The 14,798-nt window shown below is 25.6% G+C and overlaps 1 protein-coding gene across 4 annotated transcripts in view; it reads left to right on the top strand.

Moving 5' to 3' along the window:
* LOC122497695 (small conductance calcium-activated potassium channel protein) overlaps positions 1-14,798 on the top strand; it is a 659,102-nt gene that overhangs the window by 210,527 nt on the left and 433,777 nt on the right. For all 4 annotated transcript variants that reach the window (XM_043604959.1, XM_043604958.1, XM_043604961.1 and 1 more), the window contains one exon: positions 1,821-2,091. In XM_043604959.1, coding sequence (XP_043460894.1) covers positions 1,821-2,091 — 271 coding nt within the window. The remainder of the gene's footprint in view (positions 1-1,820; positions 2,092-14,798) is intronic.

Here is a 14,798-nt window from a genome sequence, read left to right as displayed (position 1 = left end):
TTACTTATAGTTGTCTAGAAAATTTAAATATTAATATATCGTAAAATCCGTACGTATTTCGCTAGATAATTATATTACAAACAAAATAAAAAAAGAATTAAGAGAATCGATTGAAAATTGTTGCAGCTAGAGTGTCCACCGATTTTTAAAATACAGAAAAATGCGTTTAAAGTTTTCATTACAACATAAACGCTAGCGCGCAATTCTGCTTGAACAGTTCTAAAATTGTCTTTTTACTTGAGATATCGATATATAACTAATGACATTATTTTGGTGTCCATAAAGAGTACTTTAAGCAAGAAAATTTTTTTTTTCGATTTTTTGAAAATTTCAAAGTGGTGTAACCCCTTAAGATTATATTAAATTTTTAAATAAATATTACAACATGAAAGAGAAAATTTGAAAAAAACTCTTTTGTTTGTGCAGAAAACTTAAAATAAAAACTGTATTTTTGGTTATTTTTTTCTTTTGGTGTTTGTCCGGCAGCATTATAGTGCAATGGAACAGTGCGATTGAAAGCATAAATGAAATACAGTAGAAAAAACCCTCATTGGTCAGACCACTTTGCAGATGTAACGCAAAGATCATTATTAAATATGACATTCCCTTTTCCCTATTCTCTTGATAATAAATCGATAAATCTTATACAATTATAGTAATAATAATAATAACAGCAATGATGATAATAATAATAAAAATATTTATTACTATTATGTAGATTATATATTATTTATTATAAAATTCAAGATAATTTATTTATTGCTTCGTCATGGAACATTGTTTTACTGAAATTTTTCAATCTCGATTTTTTGTCATACCTTTATATTTTATCACCTCAGGAGTTCAAAAATCATATTTTTAAAAAATGTTATCCCGCATGTGTTGGATTTTAAAAATATGAAACAACCGCTTTCTGCCTATAATTTTTTTAAAAAATGTTAGGTCTCCTCTATGAATGTTTTTAATTGATTTTACTTTTTTCAGACGCTTCTTTTGACCCCTTATTGAACATTTTGCGTCCATACTAGTTACCCATCAATTGATTTTGCACGGGTGTGTAAAGTCAATAAAATTGGCTCTAAAATGCATATCTAATTTTATCTTTAGCTGCCTCAGCTAACTTAATTTCGCTATTATATGGATAGCAATTATTGTTAGCTATCACATCTAAAAATTAGCTATCCATATAATAGTAACATCATTTTTCTCCGTACATAAGGTGGACATTTTAAAATCACTGTAATATTACGTGCTACTTGGGTGTTTTTTGTTTAATTATTTATTGATAATGTACTGGCTTACAAAAAGGTGAAATATTTCTAGAGAAGGGAAGATGAAATTTATACAATAAACTTGTAAAACAAAAAGAGGCCTGATCTTTGCTTTATGTTTCTGGTGTAATATGGAGAAAAATGACAAATTTCCGGATTAAAAAATACAAAGTTTTACCATTCTTTGCAATTTGTATTTCAGTGGTAGAGTATATAAAATTTTCCTGGACGAGACACGGTAAAATTTCATACAAATTAATTCAAATGAAATTCACATTTTCTCTGCACACGAACTTGGACGTATTTAGCATCCGCAAGCTTCTTGTAATTATATCCGCATATGTGAAACAATGAAGCGTTTAATACTAAAAATAAAAGAAGGAATAAAAACTTCTATTAAAGATTTTATTTTGATGGATAGTTATAAAATTATTAATTTGATGTATGTTGTAATTATATAGTTATTCTAAAGTAATTAAGTTATAATATGTATTGTATAATAATATAGCTTGGTAAATTATAATAAGGGTTTAATTACATTGTTTACAGGGAAAGTGTGAAAAGCGGACATCATTGTTGCCCATGTCAAGCGCCGCCGCCACCAGTTTTAGTAACGACTTCACCAAGTGCGCGAATGATCCGTCAGAGTTCGCAGCCGGAAGCCTATGTTTGTTGTTGTTCAGGATGCTGTTGTCCCCTTCACGCCGGAAACGCTCCTAGCGCAGCATCGTTGCGGCAACTTCGTGAACCTGGCGATGGAATTGCCGGTATCGCAGCTGACTCACTTAGAATCAATGGCGGCTTCCGACAATTCCGACAGGTAAATGCTCATTTACCTACTTAGCAATATTCACTCTCTCACAATTTATTTGGCTTTACTACTATCTTTCATGTTTAGTAAATAGATAGCACAATTGTGCTTAAAATTTAAAAACATTTTACAAAACTTAAATTAAATCATTTTTTCTTTGTTTTATAATTGCAAAATTTTCTTTTCATTCGTTATAATCTGTGAATGAAGCAATTGCGTTCATTTATTTATTTACTCAATGATAAATTTTATTAGAAAAATTTATTATGTTACATTATTAGGTATTTTTTTATTTTAATCTAGAAAAATTTCTGCTCTCTAAATCTGAATCAGCGATAAGTATGCCACTATTCTAATTAGCTTATATGCACTGTAAATTAGTGAAATTTCACTAAATAATTAGTGAAATTTCGCTGATTCAGATTTAGAGAGTGAACTTTAATTTTTTAATACACAACTTTATTAATTTATTGGAAAAAAAATTAATAATTTATTATAAATAAATTTATTAATTTGTAATACATAAATTTATTGATTTATGTATGAGTATTTTCGAATTAGAATTGGGGCGGTATCAATTCTACACAAATAAATTCTACGCTAAAAAATTATGCACCGATAATTCTACGTTAAAAAATCCTGCATATTAATAATAGACAATATAAAATTTATTGTCAATTTTTTTACTCTACACGACTAAGTAATACATTATACAATCCTACACAATAAATTGTAGACAAATTCTAAACATTAATAATAACTAATTTTATTCCAGTTATTATTAATATTTAGAATTTTCTTGTGCATGGTTGATGGTGTATTGCTTTCTTGTGTAGAATTTTATTATGTAGTATTTAATCGTGTAGAGTAAAATAGTTGCTAATAAACTTTATTTTGTCTGTGCATAATTTTCTTGTGTAAAATTGATACTGCCTAAAAAATTTAATAATTTATTTTAAATTGATTTATTTATGAATATTTTGGAATTAGAATTTATAGAGATAGGAAATTAGAATATACTAGTAAATCCAATTGCGACGAAGTTAAAAGCAACCGTTTGCTGATTATTATTGAATAAATTTATTAAGACTATTCTTTGGAGTTTTTAACATTCGTTATGAATTTAAGAATATTTATAATGATAATAATTTACCATTATGGCAACAAGAATTTTTTAGTATATATTGTTAGTATTGGTCATTTGTTAGTATTTATCATTTTTGGTATTGGTCATTGCTAATATTTAGGATCATTGTTAGTATCTGTCATTGTTAACATTTATTATTGTTAGTTTCTATTAATGCTAGTAACTATCATTGTTGGTTTCTGGTAAATGTAAAAATTACTATTATTTGCACGCACTATTGAAATTAGTTGCAATTTTGAGCAACTACTATAAATGTTAGCTTCTGTTCAAGTTAGAAACTGTCAACATTTCAATTATCATTGTGGTAGTATCCATGTTTAGTTTCTGCGCCAACTGGAAGTTTTTACATTATTTACATATATTATTGTTAACAACTTCTATTTCCAAGACCAATACTTCTAGTAAAGATAGGCTAACTACCAATAAATAATATTTACCATTGATAGTAACTACAATTTTTAGCACCTACTACTGTCGGCTTCTGCAAAGATTAGAAACACCAATGTTAGTCACCAATGTTACCCTCTGTTAGTAGTTTAAATTTTTGCTAAGTACCATCATTAGCCAATTTAAAACATACTACCAATGTTATTATTTATCATTGTCAAAACTATTAAATATTAAGATTATGTTTCTGTTAGAAACTACCATTATTAGAAATGATATTTGTAAGAGTCTACCATTGGTAACAACTAGTGAGCCTGAGCGTGCAATAACAACAGCTACGCTCGGGCTCAATTTTTATCATATGCAGTTGCTGAGACAGTAGTCAGCCACTTTATACAGTATAGTCATCTGTAGACTCTGAATATGATGTTGAAATTATTATTTCATGCAGTTTAGATTTAAGGGGTTATATGTATACAGTCAGGCGGTCGGAAAAATGCAGTTTTTCAGGATTTTTTTTTTAAAGGAATATTTATTTATTAAAGCGAAAGTTTTCCTATACCGTCAACTGGGGCTATTTTGTGCATCCGGGGGCTATTTTGTGCACGCGAGTTTTTTGATGAAAAAAATTATTAAAATGAATTATTTTAATCTGCTATTTTGTAAAATGAAAGTTTGATTACATGACAATAGAGAGCACTAAATGTTATTATTTAATTCTTTGTCAATTAAGAGAAAAAAATTCCTAAAAACGGAAAATTTGTTTAAAAAATTTTGAAAGTTCGGAAAAATTATACCAAATCTTATAGAGTTTTAATGTGTTTCATAAACTGAGTTAGATATTTGTTGTCAATTGTGTTGTGATGATACATACGTAATGCGCTAATTTTTTATTCATTATTTTAAGAGAAAAGTGGAAAAAACTGAAAAACCAGGATTCCATGGGGCTATTTTGTGCACTTAAAAAAATCAAATATTTTTCATAAATGTTTTATTTAGTAAGTAAAGAAGATTCTGTTTATCATTTTAATACATTTTTGTCTTACTTTTCTGTCAAAAAACTGTAAATACGTTAATTAAAATCATTAAAACGATTAAAAGCTCAACCGGTGCACAACGTAACTTCAAAAAATGAACATTAATTAATATTTATAAGTTTTTCAAATTAGTTTTAAAACTATTTTCTCGTTTCTCTTAAAATAACTTGAAAAGCATATTAGATATTAAATTGTTATCTATTTAACCTTAAAAATATTTATTTTAAGTTTTTTAAAAATATCATTCAAAACTATTAAAAAAGCTCCTATTGAAATGATGTTTTAAAGTTATTTATAAGTGTTTAAACGATCATTTTATAATTATATTAGTATATTATTATAAAATATATATTAAAAAAGAAAAAAATGTTATTTACTATCTGCGTAATAAACAATTTAAAGAAAGATTGTTAATAATTTTTAGTAAATTCAGATTTTAGCAAAATTTTAGTGCTTTATTTTACATTTTTTGTATAATATATCTACAAAAAAATTTTACTAGGTCATTCTTTTTTTAACTTACTCTCAAATATATACACAAAAGATTTCATGAAGCAGAAACGATTAAAAAAATGTTTACGCAACATTATAGGAAAACAAAGTTCGATGCACAAAATAGCCCCATCCCGGGAGTTATTGTGTGCACGACTTTCAATGACTATAACTAAGACAAAAAAATTTTTTTCTTTGCCAAATTTATAGGAAAGCTTCAGAAGGATGTCCACAACATATATCAAAAGTTGATTTTCTTTATTCTCTTAATTCTGAATTTAAATAAATCTTTGAATAAAAAAAAAGCTATTTGGTGCACAAAATAGCCCCGGTTGACGGTAATGTTTTACATCTTTTAAAGTTTAAAAAAAAATATTTCATTTGTAAAAATATTTTTTTTTGCCTCTGTAGCTTATCTCCCAAAGATCCTGAAAAAAGTGTCCCGCGGTGAACAAGATAACAATTGATAGAATCATCTGAGATCAAAAAGTTAAATAGATTCTGTTAGTGTATGAAAAAATGTAGTCTCTGATCAAAGGAATTAAAAAAATATCACTTTTTGACAAAATGGCAGTAAAAAAAAAGTTTATTTCCATGAAAAAAAAATTGTCTTCAAATGTTGATTTAAATTATAATTTTAATTTTATTTAAAAAACCTTCAATCAAGGACAGCAGAAAGTAGTTGTTGAGCTTGTGTGAAAATTAGAGCTAAATCGGTTCAGCGATTTTTGAGAAATCGTGTTCACCGACTTCATAGACATAGTTTTGAGAAAAGTGAGTTTAAAGTTTCACAAACAGTTTACATTGAGTTAAAAATTTTTTTTAAAACTTACATTGAATCATCTATTCCAGGACCATATAGTGAGTCTTCCACTTCTGTTGCAGCTTCCAGAAAATGCAAAAAAAATCGATTTTTTGAAAATCGTGACTGTATATAACCCCTTAAAGATTTAATACTCAAAAAATGTCACAAACGCGTTTTTTTGACACCATTAAATTTAAACTGCTCCTATAAAAATCGGCTGTATCATTCAAGTCAACAAAATTCTGTTGGTCAATGTAATTGATAGCTTATATCATTTTTAGTATCTGCTACTATTAGTCTACTGTTGTTAGTACCTATCATAAATGTTTTCAAAAAATGGTACTCTCTAAATTTGAATCAGCCATAAGTATACCACTGATTTTATTTAGTGTATATTAACTGATGAATTGTAATTACCTACCATTGCTAGTACATAAAGTCATGCATATAGTTCATGCATAAAGTCTAAGCTATTGATACAACCTACCATTGTTAAGTTTCATCATTATTAGTAGGGGAGACTGGGATAAATCCGGTCACTTTTGGTCATATAGGTAATAATCTAGAAAATTATTCTCCAAATCCAAGTTAATTTATATCATTCGAAAGCTTATGACTTCTACTACCAAAATAAAAAAGAGTTTTTGATTTATCTTTTTCAGTTTTACTTATAGATTATTTTTAATTCACACATATATATATATATATATATATACCAAATTTAAAAATCACAATTTTCCAGGGTAAATTCAGTCACTTGATTTTTTCAAGACAGAACAGTTTTATTTTTTAAATATAAAATTCGTTCTATATAAACAATAAATGTTGGTTTAATAAATACAGTCAGGTCTCGCTAAGTGTCGTCACTGGGAATTTTTTGAGACCGTCTGTCTCAGTAAGTGTCAGTGGCCTAAGCCACGCCCCTTTAATAAAAGTGTCCATTTCATTGGTTTATGTTGCAAACCGGTTTGGGGAAGTCCATTTTTAGCATTGGAGAGGGTAAAAAAAAGTGGGAAAAGTGACACTTGTTGGGTCTTGAACGATGACACTTTGTGAGTCATGACACTTACTGAAAACGACACTTGGCGAGACCTGACTGTAATAAATATAGGTTTCGTGAATTACAACTATGGATTTAAATAATGTTATATATTATTAAGAGAAAGGGAAATGTGGTTACAATTTTGGATTAAACAAGTTATAAATTTTATTATTGTTAAAATATAATACGTGAAATTATTTTATTCTAAATTTTAAATTTAATACTAAGTGACCGGCTTTACTCCGACTTCACGTGACCGACTTTACCCTGAATGTATTCCTCACATTTCAGAATAAATTTAATTAAATATTTTTGAAATCAAACAAAACTATAAATGTACTTCGAAAAAGGACATCTAATTGCATCAAAAAACCTAACCTAAATAAATTAAGACTCAAAAATAATGATCAAAAAACTTAAAAATCCGAAGAACGTTTTTTTCTGACATCTCTAAAAACACTTGACCGCCTCTCATTCCATGTTGAGTTCATGAAACTAAACGAAAGTTCGTTAACAATATATAAGGGCAATTCCACGTGAGATTTAAGTCGACCTCTTAAAATCGGCCAAAAATATTTTTTTTTCTATTCTGTATCGAAAAAAAACAGATACGTATTTTTTTATTTATGTTTAATTGTCAAAATTTTCGAGTTATGAATTTTCGAAAATTTGGATTTTTAATTGTAGACCTATATTCAGTAGCTTATAATTCCGAAAATATTGAGTTTAGGAAAAAGTTGTCAAAGAATGAAAGTTTTAGTTTTCTTTCAACTTTTAAGAAATGTAAACAAAAAATTTTTTTAAAAAATTTTTTATAAAAAAAAATTTTTTTTAACTTTGGGCAGGATTTTCTTTTTATTTTTTTTTTATTTTTTTGTACCTTATAATATAGAGAAGATTTTCCAAAAAGTCCCGAAATGGGCCTGATGTGTTAAATGAGTTTTAAAATATTTTCAAAAATCAATTGCAAGCATCACAGTGGGATTTTTTTACAATTAACTTTTTAAAACTGTTTACAGCGTATAATTTTTAATATATTTGAGTGTTCTTTGTTTTAAATAAAAGGGTCTACGCTGTAAACAGTTTTAAAAAGTTAAATGTAAAAAAAATCCCACCGTGATGCTTGCAAGTGATTTTTGAAAATATTTTAAAACTCATTTAACACATCAGGCCCATTTCGGGACATTTTGGAAAATCTTCTTTATATTATAAGGTATAAATAAATTTTAAAAAAATAGAAAAAAATCCGACCCAAAGTTAAAAAAAATTAATTTGTTTATAAAAAAATTTTTTTTTTTATTAAAAAATTAAAAAAAAAAATTTTTACATACACATTTTTACATTTCTTAAAAGTCGAAAGAAAACTAAAACTTTCATTCTTTGACAACTTTTTCCTAAACTCAATATTTTCGGACTTATAAGCTACTGAATATAGGTCTACAATTAAAGTCCAAATTTTCGAAAATTCATAACTCGAAAATTTTGACAATTAAACATAAATAAAAAAATACGTATCTGTTTTTTTTCGATACAGAATAGAAAAAAAATATTTTTGGCCGATTTTAAGAGGTCGACTTAAATCTCATGTGGAATTGCCAAGTTGAATGTTAAGTACTATATTCACAGTACCGATATCTCCATCCTAAGTTGAGTTCATAGCGTCAAATCGTTAGTTACTGAATTTATCCCCGTCTCCCCTACTTACCACTATTAGTGCCTGCTGGAAACTTCCACTGCAAGCTATAGTAATACTAATCACTAAAATAATAGTAATGGTAAATATTTATTTCTAAAAGAATGAAACATATAAGAACTACCATAAAATTAAGTGGTACGTTGCTTTCAACTCTTTAGTAGTGGTTTTTAAATACTTTTACTACAATACATTTTTTAAACAAATTTCCTGAAATTTTTTGCTATTCATCGACAATAATGTTTCCATTGATTCTTGTGTTTTTTTTATTTGTGATTCTAATTAAAATTTCAAGATAATTTTTTTTCAGATAGAAACAACATGCGGCATTTTTTTTTTTGTTTCATTAACAGATTTTAACTTGTTGAAAATTTTGCGTTAGAAAACTATTTTCTTGATTTTAACCATTTAAATTCAACCTTATTCTGCTGAATCGAAATTAAGAATATACGTAGATTTTAATGAATCAGAAAGAAAATTCTAGTTATGAAAAAGAATTTTTCTTAGATAGGGCTTCTCCGACCCTTCAAAGTGGGGTTCTTTCTTAAGGACAATGTATTGTAGTATAACGTCATGAATTGCCTACGGTCTCATGCATTTATATTTCCCTCATTTAGAATTAAATAAATGATTCCCTTGCAAATTGTTTTGTCTCTTTGTCCTAAAGAACTTGTTAATAAAATTCATGTTCCATATTTAAATCGATTAAGTCGGATTTTCGTGATATTTTTTTTGTAATCGAAACTTTATAAATGCATGTGACTGAATAATTTTACGACGTTATTAGATTCTACAAAATGTTTATCAGAATATTCCGTAATTTTTTTCAAAACGAAAAATTCTGTTTAAATTACTAATAAACGGTAACAATTAATTTAATTTTTATCTGAAATTAGAAATTCATTTCTGCTTTTATTTTCCACAGCAGCATTTTTTTTTGGAAATTAACTAATAAATTTTGAGAAATTAGTTAATTCAGTTACATAAATGCAATGTTAATTAGATAAGTTAAATTAATTGATTTAAACAGAAATGGTTTGAATAAAATAGTTCAGTTGATAAAACTGATAATGAAATTTTTAATTTGCAAAAATGTTTAATATAAAAATGCATTAAAAAAGTAATATTGTCTAATTTTTTAAATTAAAGCATTTTAATTGTTTTATCAGTCGTCTAAAATTTTAAACTTATACACTTTTTACTCAATTAAATTGAATGAATAATATTTTTCAAAAACTTTTTCAATGTGTCACTCAGCATAAAACTCCTTATATAGTTAGAAAATAAATAATAATAAAAGTAAATGATAAAGATTATTATATAAAATAAATAAGTAATTTTTAAGAATAAATAATAAATATCTAATTTTTAAAATTAATTTTTAATATAAATATTTATAAAATTATAAACAGAACTGTTAATTGTTACATTTATTTAGTGTTTAGTTAGATTTAGAGAATAAATATAAAGTTTTTGAAAATTCTTTTAACTGGAAAAATATTATAAACTAATTCGTTTACTTTTCTTAGTTTTATTATATTTTTTCAACTAAAAAGTGTTTGTACTTGAGAAAATTATCATTTAAAAGTAAAATTAAAATTTTCTTTTTAACGATTTTGGCATAATTTTTAATAATTTAAATATGAATTTCTCAATAATTGAAAAACTGATTTTTTTATGAAATTATATGAGGGGAATTTTTTACAGATAATCAGATTTTGAACTGAGTGACAGGTTGAAAATATCGGAAAATATAGATGAAAACTGTACAATAATTTCTATTTATTTCTTTTGTTTAAAATTTGTAAACATTTTTTTCTTATATATATATATAGATATGTTTGTGTGATTTTAATTAGATGTGCGACTTCTAGGTGTGCTTTTAAAATTTGCAAATTTAAATTCGGAATTTTTTTCCACATCTATAATATAAACAAGATTTGTAAGCTTGTATATACTATGACTACAAAAAATACAACATTGAGCTGTATTTTGGTAGGTTTTTTTTTGCCTTTTTTGCAACTCTATATCTTTATAGGATCGTACTTGATAGTTTGTTCAATGTTTTAGAGAGTGTCTTTAGTTTAATTATATTTTTAAAATAAATTTTTGTATTTTTTTCTAAGTAGGTCATTGTTTTTTTATAAAATATTTATTATATATATAGTTTATAAATAATTTTTTTCTATTAAATTAATGTTGTTTGAAATTAATATTTTTTTGAAGTAATTATTATACTTATTAGTACTATTTTTATGGAAATTATTTCAAAATAATAAAAAATTGAAATGTACGTTTATATATTTTATATGTTTTATATAAATATAGAGAGAGTTTTGCAGCGCTGACTTGCAAATTCAGAGAATTTTTGAGCTTCATAATAACCTTACTCTCACATTACAATAGATTCTTGGTGTGTGAATATATATCTTACCTTATTTCCCGAAAGCCACGAAATCTCTGAACTTCTCCACCTTATTTGACATTTTACACGAGCGGGGCTTCTGGAATTGGAAATTCCTCTCGACAATAAAAAATTTTAAGGCCAGTGATGATAATATATTAAATTCCATTTTTGACACGAGAGAGGCGAAAATTTTTTTAAATTACTTTACCAATTTTTTTTTAATTTCTTTTTTGATATTAAAATAAAGTCCCTAATTTTATAAATTAAAATTCTAATTTGATTTGTTAAATTTTTTTAATTTAAAAATAATTCTAACTTTATAATAAAAATCTTTAATTTTGAACATTAAATCCACTAATAATACCTATAAATTAAATGTTTTTCTATTATGAACAAAATCTTCCAATTAGAAATAGAAAATTCAATTAAAAATAATAATTTAATTTTTTAAATTCATTAGTTTTTTATTTTGAATTTAATAAGGTATGCAATTTTCGTAAAAGTTAAATTCTTAATTTATATATTATTTTATTAGTGAAATTGTTTAGTACTTCGAAAATGACACTTTTCATATAAGTTATTGGTAAATTTTTTAACAAATTAATTTATTTATTTTGTTAACATAATTATTAGAGGAGACCGGGGCGTAACGAATAATAGTAATTTATTAAAAACCCCTAAATCGTTCTATTTAAATTCTATTTAAATAAATTTTTTGTATTTTAAAACTGTAATCAAAATTTAACACTTTTTAATTAAAAACACGTGAAACACATTTTTTAAATGTAACTGTAGTTTTATTTTTCTCCAATTTTCTTTAATGAAACTATTTTTATATTTTTTACAATAAATTTAATATACAATCTTTTCAGTTAACAATATAATTACAATAAGATCTGATCTTCTAGAAAAAAAGTAGAAGGGATATGGGCACGTATTTTTTTCTTAAAAGAAAGTTAAATTACTACAGTCACCTTTCTGTGGAATAAATATTTAAATAATGTAAAAATGGCAAAGTAAAACAGCAAAGACTAAATAGCTATCCATATAACGCCCGGTCACCCCTAATGAATTATTCAAATTAAAAATTCTATTTGTTGTCATATAATAAGTTAGTTTAATAATAATTAAGTTAATTAACTTTGATTGTTAGAGGATTTGTTTATTATTTTTTTTAATGAATTTATTAATTTGTTTGTTTTAAAATTTGTCTATCAATTTTTTTAATACACGGAGAGACCGAGATTACTAATTTTTGTATAAAATCACACTAGAATTTACTATTTTCACATTGCAACCACCGGAAATAAGGGGACTTTTTGTATTTTTTACTATTTTCTACACTAAGTCACTAATCCGACAAATGTTCACCAAATTAGCAAAGTTTCTTACTATTTCGTCCAATAGTTCCAAACAACTGTAGTAAACTCAGAAGTATTGTGTACGTAAAATTACTATAGTCGTTTGTAAATGGGTGATTCTACAAACGAAGGACGAAAATCAAGAAAATTTGGACACAACATTTTTTTCTCATTTAAGGTCTGAAAAGTATTTTAACTTCAAGTTAATGGTACTAATAAAGACATCCATAAGTGGCCAGACAAAATATTAAATTTTACAAAAGTTATGGTTATTTATAAACAATTTATCCAGAGAATTAAAATCGTGTCAAGAAAATTCACATTATCATAAAAATTAATGAATGGATTTTTATAAAATTGGTTACTCGGGGGTTTACGGGGTTGCTGATTAAGAATCCAATGTCAGTTTTTCAAAATTCAAAATGGCGGATCCAATATGGCGGACGACTTTTGAAAAAACTGATCGTATTCGTCTAAAAATCGTTACCCGGGGGTTTTTGAGGTCGCTGATTAAGAATCTAATTAAATGAATTTTAAAAAAATTGTTCGATTTTTATTAAATTTGATTTTGTAAAATATATTTAAACGTTAAATAAGTTATTAACCTAGAGGAAAAGTTAGAACTAACAATTTACAAGTTACCACCATTTTCGCAACTTTTGAATCAGATAGTTCAAGATTATTTAAAATACGGAATACTTGATGCATACGGAAATTTCCAAGGACTGAAAAGAAATCGAGTACCCGAAAAAATCGAATACTAAATACTTTGAGTACACCTCTAGTTTTTAAAGTTTAGTTTAATTTTGAATTTACTTTTTAATAATTTATTAATTTATTTTTATTTAATTTATTTAAGTAATTAATAATTAATAATAATAATAATAAATTGTAATTAATTAATTAATTATGATTATTAAAAATTATTTAAAATTTATTTATTTATTTTTATACATCTATGAACTATAAATATAGTAGTAGAACTAAAAAACATAATTAAATTGTTTAAACAAATTGTAAAAACAATGGTTAATTTGAAAAAAAAGTTGACCTCGGATTGGTAATAAGCGAAACAGAAAATCACCGAGTAACGATTTTCAGACGAATATGTTAAGTTTCTCCAAAATCGTCGGCCATATTGGATCCGCCATTTTGAATTGAAAAATTTTAAAAACTGACATTAGGTTCTTAATCAGCAACCCCGAAAACCCCCAAGTAACGATTTTTACGAGGATAAATAAAAGTCATTGGTTTAATTAATTTTTGTTGTAATTTAATTAATAATTAAAATAACAAATTACGGATGGTCTATTTGTTTCTATAAGCACAATTTCACAAATCATAGAATTCTAAAAGTAAGTTCAAGTGTTTAATAATAAAGAACTACTTTGATTTTTGTGGGCTAAACTTTATTCATATAAAAAAATACATATTCCATTTGTTTGCTTATGTCAATATAATTATTTATGCGAAAAGAAAATTGAAAATTCAGTTATAGCAATTTCTTGCAAATTTAATTAGGATTATTTTAAGACCAGAAAATCGAACAATAGTTGAAAATTGTTAGTTTTACGCTATTTTTAGTGATATAGTATACATCCTATCTCAAAAGTGCCAGACGAATGAGAACCAGACGAATGAGAATTTGGCATTTTTTGTTTAAAAAATAGAAAAATAACATTAAATGGAAAAATCCTTCAGTACTATCTTATAGAGAATAATAATCTACAAAACATAAGTCTATAGAATAACCGAAAAATAAAATATTTTTTTAAAAAATGTATGCCAGACGAATGAGAATTTGTCTGGTCACAACACAATCTCCGTCACAAATTGAGAAATCTTAGTTAATAGATTAGAAGATTCAATAAAACCCGATTGGTATCACATTTAGTTTAGTTTGATTAACAACTACAACGAACAGTCACTTCATCAGAATGTTGATTTTTAATAATTTTTACATTTTTTGCACTGCCAGACGAATGATAAAAAATTCAGGGGACAAACTTCGCGAAGATATTTTATAAATAAGATATAGAGAAACGTCATAATTATTTTCATAATTAGTAATCTACAACTATTCAAAATTACTAATTCAATATGAAATTTCCGCAAAACATTTGAAAAGTGATATTTATTCTCAATATGAACTGTCATTCTCCCAAAGGGACATGCCAGACGAATGAGAATTTAGCACTATAATGTGTATTTTTTGCAAAAAAATATTTTTTTTCATCGGTTTTTTTTCTGTGCCATAATAGAAACCATTAAGATTTACAATTTCCATTAAAAGTAAAATTATTCTTTCCAAAATTAATATACAAAACATGCTTCAGACATCAAAA

Source organism: Leptopilina heterotoma, unplaced genomic scaffold, assembly GCF_015476425.1.
Source record: "Leptopilina heterotoma isolate Lh14 unplaced genomic scaffold, ASM1547642v1 Lhet_135, whole genome shotgun sequence".
NCBI classification, from domain to species: Eukaryota; Metazoa; Arthropoda; class Insecta; order Hymenoptera; family Figitidae; genus Leptopilina; species Leptopilina heterotoma.
The sequence above is the reverse complement of the archived record's forward strand: the minus strand, read 5'-3'. Positions and strand labels throughout refer to the sequence as shown.